The sequence below is a fragment of the Asterias rubens genome, chromosome 19 (genome assembly GCF_902459465.1).
Source record: "Asterias rubens chromosome 19, eAstRub1.3, whole genome shotgun sequence".
NCBI lineage: Eukaryota > Metazoa > Echinodermata > Asteroidea > Forcipulatida > Asteriidae > Asterias > Asterias rubens.
Genome location: NC_047080.1, coordinates 9,864,735 through 9,872,815, shown reverse-complemented (window position 1 = coordinate 9,872,815; position 8,081 = coordinate 9,864,735). Strand labels below are relative to the sequence as shown.

General features: G+C 37.6%; 1 protein-coding gene across 1 annotated transcript; it reads right to left on the bottom strand.

The window, feature by feature from the left end:
* Positions 1–391: 391 nt before the first annotated feature.
* LOC117302892 (sperm acrosome-associated protein 9-like) lies at positions 392–7,585 on the bottom strand. Its single transcript, XM_033786859.1, has 5 exons — positions 7,491–7,585; positions 4,476–4,632; positions 3,534–3,758; positions 2,459–2,678; positions 392–2,042 (listed from the first exon to the last, which is right to left on the bottom strand). The coding sequence occupies exons 2-5, from the start codon at positions 4,617–4,619 to the stop codon at positions 1,759–1,761; spliced, it is 873 nt and encodes a 290-aa protein (XP_033642750.1). The 5' UTR covers positions 4,620–4,632; positions 7,491–7,585; the 3' UTR covers positions 392–1,758.
* Between the last annotated feature and the right edge of the window lie 496 nt (positions 7,586–8,081).

The window sequence follows — 8,081 nt, the reverse complement described above, 5'->3', positions numbered from 1 at the left end:
CTGATAGTATAAAACATTGTAAAAACAGCTCCCTCTGAAGTAACATAGTTTTCAAGAAAAGAGTAATTTTCCACAAATTTGATTTTGAGACCGCGGAATTAGATTTTGAGGTTGCGAAATCGAGCATCTGAAAGCACACAACTTTGTGTGACACGAGTGTTTGTTTCTTCCATTATTATCTCGCAACTTCGACCACCAATTGAGTTCAAATTTTCACAGGTTTGTTATTTTATGCATATGTTGAGATACACCAAGTGAGAAGACTGGTCTTTGACAATTACCAAAGGTGTCCAGTGTCTTTAAAGTGATCGTCCAGCCTTGCGACTTAAGGGGATCTCTCATTCAACAAAATAACAACTTAACAAGATGTTTCTTTCAATCAAATCTGTTATTTATTTTTACACTGAGTACATTTTTACACTAGATTCACACATTTTGTGTTTATATTACAGACTAGTTAGTTACACACAGAATAATTTGATAATACAATCGGCCGTCACCTAACCCGCTCTGTTGATTATTTAAACTGTTTTCTAGATTTTTGTTTTCTAGCCATCACTCGCCAGATTTTACTCATCTTTTATTGTATGTTTTGTTTTGTTCAAACCAGCACTTCAAAAAAAATAAAAAATTATGTGTTAGTTTAGGACTAAAATTTCTCGACTTGCAACCAAAACGGAAAACAAATTTGTGCAAATTCAACTTCAAACTTTGCAAGTGAGCCGTGTGTGTGTGTGTTTTTGTTTTAAACCACAGGTAAAAGTTCAAACCTTCATTTTTTTGACACATTGAAAAACTACTCTCTTTTTGTCAAATCTTTTTTTCAAACCCTTTTTTTAAACACAGAAGTTGAGAGACATTTTCTGGTTCAAAAATTTCATGGCTCTGCTTACCAGGCAGAGATGTACGCTTATGTTTCAAGGGTATTTCACGGGTTAGCAGGGAAAGTTTATTTGAGCTTGTGCATACTCCCGAATCTAAAGCTCCTATTTATCCCATTAGAGACAGTCCACTGATTAGTATCTTTGATCTAGCAGTACTAGCTAATATTTCAGCATTCTCTAGAAAATATTGTTCAATATGGCGTCAGGAAATAAAAAGTACAAAATATAGATAGATTTAAGGCAAGGCACAAGATTACAACAAGATATTTCAGCTTTTTGTTAGTGGCTGATTGAAAATCTAACTCAAAATGTCTTAAAAGTTAATGGAATTTCAGGATGAGAAAGTATTTAAATTAAGAGCTCACTCGGAAAGAACTGAAACAATGAGCAGGAAAAATTGATCAAACAACTCAGGTCAAGCTTTTAAAGGAAGGTCGACTTGAGCCCATAAATTGATTTGCTTTCTTTAAGTTTAGCAACGCTTTATGTACGCAATGTGTGATTAGAAAATGCAAGATACTATTTCAGTAAAGTTGAGGGCAACTTTCACAATGCAATATGAGCATTACAATATACAAACAAATTTTGGAATCTAAAATGGACAAAAACTTGAATACACAAAGAGCAACTGACCACCCTATCCAACATGTTGGGCGTGAAAGAAGGTAGGAAAATAAATAAATACATCAATTTAATTCGATATGGCATGTTCATATGAAAAATATCAAATTCGAGTGGATAGTGAATGTCATAAGAGAGCTGTACGCCATAATCTTTCTCATAACTTATTGAATGGTTATCTGATCCAGTTCTCCGTACGCGACCCACAACAAACTCTTCATCTAACTTCAATTCTCAACTCATGAAACACTCATCAGTAAAGCTTTCCCTCTAAATTAGTAAAATGTCGGTGTTCTTTGTGGTTAATTTTATCGTATGAAGCACCCCGCCATGGGGCTCGGTCAAGTGTTATCTCGCCATTATGGTATAATTTATCTGATCGGCCGTTCAATGTGCGACGATAAAACAGGACGGGTTCGTCGGTATTCTTAGGCATTTTTCCGAAGGAGAGCCTGAGCATACGCTTTGAGAGGTCTTTGGTGTCAACTCCTTGGTCTCGGGAACCAACTGCAGTCTTGGCTCGGAGTGGTACCTCACCTTAATTCAGATAAAAATAAAAGATATTCAAGTAAGCTTCTGGGTTGCAGAAGAGTAGGGGACCTGACTAATATTTTGTTACATTTTTTTTATACAAATTTCCAGAGGTAATTATGGTCACCGTGGTCAAGTGGTTAGACTGCAGGACTTGCGATCACAGGGTCGTAGGTTCGAATCCTACCAAGCTAACCACTGATTTCACAATGACTACAACAAGTATAGCTACTGAATGACAATTTCTTGATTTATGCCATTCATAGTCAAAGACGTTAAACCAGTGTTTGTGCGAGATTGATTGGCTGTTGCCAGCTTGGCGTTTATATCCCCTTGTGGGAGTTTGCCGAGTTTCCTTGACGAGAAGCATTTATAAAACAAACAAAGGTCTTTTTCGGGTCCTCCATGAAGTTGTTACTTACCGTCAGTGTGTGACCGATGATGCTTAGCGCTCTGTACAGATCGTCTAGGTGGATACGTTTCCTTCAATGGTTCCCCGCCTACACCGGTTGCCCCTGATGGTATTTTAGATAATTTAGAGAGCTCACTTTGTACCCGATGAGCTTGGTCAAAGACGAGGGGTACCAGACTAACTGCGCCGCCGAATAGCACGCGAGCTTCAGCACAGCTTAGATGGTTCACCTGAGGGGATAACAACAAACTTACACTGTAACTTTTCACAAAATTCACTGGACACTATTGGTCATAAAGGAAAACAATTTTTTAAATAGTATAGCTGATTGCAAACTGCTTACCCACCAAAAGGATACAAATGCAAAAAAAAAAGGTTAAAGGCCGGACGTTTTGACCCTAGCCTGAAATTACTAATATATTTTTGTCTTTGCCTTCTCCTTTTTCCCACAGATAACACCCTTTTTTGTCTGTCTCATTCACTAATTAATAACTTTTTCTCCCTCTTCCACATCTTTGATGTTGCACTTTTGTGTTTCCAACTTCTTGTGGTCAAACCAGCCCTTCCTCCACACCCCCTTGTCTCCCTATTCTTTGGGTGCGTTCGATAAGCTTCCCTGGGTTGACCCCGCAGTGCTCACTCAGGTGAGCCCCTGACAAGAGCTAATCAAACGATCACACTCGCCCTCTCGTGGTGACGGCATGCACCTCAGGTCACCTCAAAGTGACTCACTCCACAAGCAGGGCACTGGGGGCTGACCCGGGTGAGCGAGGTCAAAGCTATTCGAACGTACTAGGGCAAACCGGGGTCGACCCAGGGAAGCTTAAACGAACGTACCCTTTGTTTACCCACTTGCTATTTTCTGTGTGCCTTCTGACTCTCTCTTCTTTGTATTCCCACTTGACTGCTTCTGTTACCCTTTAAATGTTCATGCGTGTTTTGTTGTCATTTACATGTAGCCTTAAAGAAAGACTCTGCTATAATAGGGTCAAAACGTCAGGCCATAACTACTTTTGAAAAAGTTTGACAAATAAACATTGTCAAGAACTTTTCGTATAAAATTCAACCTTAGACACTAAACTTACCTCTTGGTGTGGGTACTTGGCTTTCAAATCGGAGAAATCATGATTTGGACTCAGTAGGACCTTCCATCGATCCAGCGCCCTCCCTATGGCACCTTCCTTGGCATGTGATCCGACAGCGTTCTCTACACTCCGTAGAAGGTTACTGAGGTCGTTCAGGAGGTCAAGCCACTGGCGCATTGCTCGTTTGTCCGTTGCATTCCTACTCCTGTCGTTCATTTGTTTAATCTGTTTTCAGAGTTCACAAAAAGGATTTGAAAAAGTGTCACTTTGGTGCATATCAGAATGTACCACACAATTGGTTTAAATTTTTCTAAATTGCAAAAAAAATAAAACGTTAAGTGAAGAAGAGCACTGCATTTTAAGGCCAATCAGTCTTAGGTTTTTGGTTCATGAAATTGGCAAATGATGGACGCCGGCACCAAGGCTCAATTTTACACAGTGTTTATCTGGGAAGTCTGCGTTTTCCATGGAAGTCTGCGCTTTTGCCTTATGACCCATAGAATTCTTCGCAGGTACTTTTTGCTGCCCTCTTGTACTCGAGATATTTTTGAACTGGTTGGTTAGCACCCTGGTTAGAAGTACACAAGAGCTGCTTAAGCACAAAAAGTATCTAATAAGCACAAAATATTTCTGCTTACCAGAATAGGGTTACCAGCCAAAATCCTATCTCACACGCACAATATGTGACTGGTATCATGCTTGTTTTTGCTAACAGCAGAAATCTGTCAAGCAATATTTGCCTGGTTTAGTGGTTTAGTGGTTACACTGGTTATAAAGTTATTCATCATTAACCCTGTTTAACTAACCTGAGTTATTGTCCGTACTGGTTTAGTTCGTTCAAAGGCATCACTCCTTGAACGCTCCAAAGCTCTCTGAAATTGGGCCATGGTTTAGTGGTACACTGGTTATAAAATTAATCGTCATAAACCCTTTTTAACTAACCTGAGTTATTGTCCGTACTGGTTTAGTTCGTTCGAATGCATCACTCCTTGAATGCTCTAATGCTGAGACAAATGTAAACTGCTGCTGTTGAAGAATCTTATATCTTTCTCTCAACTTTGAGACGTCTCGTTTGAGGAGATCCATCTTGGAATTTAAACTGTAATCATCAAAATAAAACAAAAACTATACAATTAATAATCTGAAGTCTCCAACAATAGTGTTAAAAACATCGCTGAAGGAAGTGGATTTTTTTCATCAACAGATGATTCTTTCTCATTCATTTCCTCAAACCCCCAATCAATTGTGCGAGGCAGAGGTAGTTTCAAAGTGCAGAGTCGGAGGCATTCGTGGAAGAGATGGCTCGTGGGGGCCAGCGGCGCTCCGTGCCGCACGCACATTATGTGAAGACGCGGTCCATTATTAAGGTACGACCGAGGAGGGCTGCGGGGCTCTCAAGAATCATAATTTCTTCAAAGTTTTTTTTTTTTTTAAAAGACTGTTATTGAAAAGAGATCTTCAAAATTTTGTTTGCCACCATTTCATATCATTATCAAATAATGTTTAACAACAAAATATAAACGAAAAAACAATTGATTTTTTAGCACGGTAACCAAGGTTTTGTTACGAGGTACCAAAGTTCAATCCACACGTCCATTAAAATACACTTTGCTAAACTATACAAATAGCCTTTCACATACAACCTACCAGGCGCCATGTGTACTGTTACCATGGTGACAATGAGTGGTTTGACCCATATCAAATTGTTTGTATAATTTGTAATATTTGCTTGTGATATTTGAGTAAACAGTGGTTTTTTTTTACAGTATAAAATAAAGTCATCAGATATTTAGGAACAAAATTAGTATAAAGACCAGGTGGTCCTCTGGCATTTATATAAACATTAATAATTAGTTTTTGACTGATATTTGACAATGGGTGGTCACTTCAACCAAGTTTTCAAATAAGATTTAGTCTGCCTCATTCTCTTATTTATTTATTTATTCTTGGTAAACCTCTCCAGAAAAAAATCTTGTCCTCTAAATCCATTCTCCAGAAGACAATCAGAGCCCAATTTCATAAAGCCTGTAAGCACAAAAACTTGCTAAGCACAGAACAGTAATGCTCAATAGAAACAGATTACCAGCCAAAGTTACATAAAGTCTACATTACTTAATTTTTACTTAGCAAAGCAATTTGTCAAGCAGCATTTTCTGCTAAACAGCTGTATTTTTTTATATTTTTTTTTTCTGTAATTTCGCCCAAAACAAGGCTAAAAGAAAGGGCTACATGTACAAAGCAAAAAACATAGCAATGCAGTAACTCAGTGGAGCTGAAGGTAGGAATTAATATTCCTATTCCTGTATGAATTTGGGCCCAGAGCATCTGATCAAAAGTTGAGTTGTCAAACCACCGGTTCTTCTCAGAACCACCGGCACTAATCCTATAAACTAGAGATTTATGCCCATGGTGTCACTGCAAACCTTACTTCTAGTTCTACAGCATTGTGTGAGTTCAATCTCCTTTTATTATCGGCGCATGAAGGTGCCTCAGAGTTCATAGAGTTCTAAATGAATTCTAATGATTCTAAATAACAGGTGTTAAATTATCCTTGAATTAAGCCCTCTCTTTGAAAACAAAAACACCCAAATGAAACCAAACTCCAATGGACCCCCACAGGCAAAGACTCTGTCGACCGATTCCTGGCTAAGATTTCATTCCATGTAAAAGAAAACTATTGCACAAACTGAGGTTACTGAAGTTTTGTATATACATCATAACAATCATTATGCACAGCTTTTCACATGGGAAATAAGTTATGGCATAGTTGTCAACATACGTTTAGGCTAGTTTAAAAAAGAAGTATTTTGATAAAAATTTGTAATTTACTAAGTTACAACCTGGTGCAGGATAAAGTGTGGATTACATTTTTAAAATAAAAACAAGTTGTTTGTATTTGTATCTTGTTATAATGTTTTGATATAAATATGTTGGTGTAATTTTATAAACTACTTTTTATTTTAATGTATGTTTTTTTACAGAAATTGTTATTATTATTACCTGTAGGCTATTAAAAAAAAATATCCTGCCACAACTTTTTCACAGTTTTTCAAAGGGGATCTCATTCGAGTTAAGTTAGAAACTAATTTATTTTATTACGAAGAATACATTTACCCAGAATTCTAAAAGGTTTTTATTATGGATCTGTCTACTCTTTTGTAAATGCCAAATCTATGAAAATAGGATTTAAAAAACTTGTTAAAAGAACTTAATTCCATCACAATCATTAATCTCAAAATTGTTAGGAGCCAATATCCGCCTAGGATAACTTTCCATATGGCGCCACCACTTTTTCACTCATTTTTACAAAAAGGTATATCTCATTGAGGTAAATTAGATACTGTTAAATATTTCATATCGAATGAAAAAGTGGTGGCGCCAAAGGGAAACTTTTCATATAAACAAGATGTATTATGTCAAAGTGAAATTGATACAGAGTGAGATACTGTTGGAAAAAAATATAGTTTTTATAATGATTGATAGAGCAGCTTGTTGCAGGTGTCACCATGTGCACCCCTTTTTTGCATTGACTTTTGTTTTTTTGCACACACACACAATTGCCCATTCACACTACTAGCACAGCACCGGCGTTTTGTACACGTTCACGGCCCCGTTTACACACGAGACATCGATGTAAACAAATGGTTGCCAAGCCAGAATTCCAGATTATTCAAGTATTTCAAAACCTCCAAACCTGCCATTTACAATATTTAGTTCACACGAATGTAGAGCAATCTATAAAGAAATATATTCAGCATTCTTAAACTGCAAAACAACACACGTTGTTGATATAACAGAAAGTGAATTCCAGTGAATTAAAAGGGCGTTGCTAAGACAACTCTGTCAGCAGTTCGGACGGTCCCGTCAAGAAAACGTTCAAATTTTGGGCTTTTTTTCTGTCCATAAATTTCAAACCTGAAAATGAAAGTAGAAAATCAGTGATGCCTAGTAACTTACCTTTATTCCCCTTCCAGTTAAGAACCGTATAAACGTGAAATCACTTAGAAATCCGTGATTTTAAGTCTATATATCGCGGGACGGGACAGTGTCGTGTGTGTTTTCCATTCACTAAAGTTTATGATAATAGACTTGTCCTCCAGTCGGTCGGTCGCGCGCTGTATAGGTTTGCCTAGTTTTGTGTGCTGGCTGGCGCATCATAGCCCGCCACGCGTGGCGTGTTTTTGTGATCCACTTTAATCTTTTGTGGGGCCGGCTATTGATTATGTTAACTGAACAGTAAAATAGTCATTTAATTAAATTGATAAAAACTTTGAAGAAAATTATGATTGTTGACTGGCCTTTTAACCATGGATGTAGAACTTTGCTGTTTCTGAAAACAGGGGTTGACCATGACAATTGCTTAATTGTGTAAAATTAGAATTCTAATTTTATTCCACCATGTTATAATTATTACTAGCTTTGTATTTGTCACACAGTTTTTGCACATTTTCCAGGCGGCAGGCTAGCTACGTGCTAGGAGGCACCTTTCTTGCCAAAAACTTGAAACTTTTAAACTCCCCCCCCCCCCCCGCCCCGCCCGAGAAAAAA

Coding starts and splice junctions, on each gene's coding strand:
- LOC117302892 (XM_033786859.1), bottom strand. CDS start 4,619: ATGGATCTCCTCAAACGAGACGTCTCAAAGTTGAGAGAAAGATATAAG. Junction 3,759..4,475: donor CAGTACGGACAATAACTCAG/GTTAGTTAAAAA, acceptor CTCTGAAAACAG/ATTAAACAAATGAACGACAG. Junction 2,679..3,533: donor CCAAGTACCCACACCAAGAG/GTAAGTTTAGTG, acceptor TTATCCCCTCAG/GTGAACCATCTAAGCTGTGC.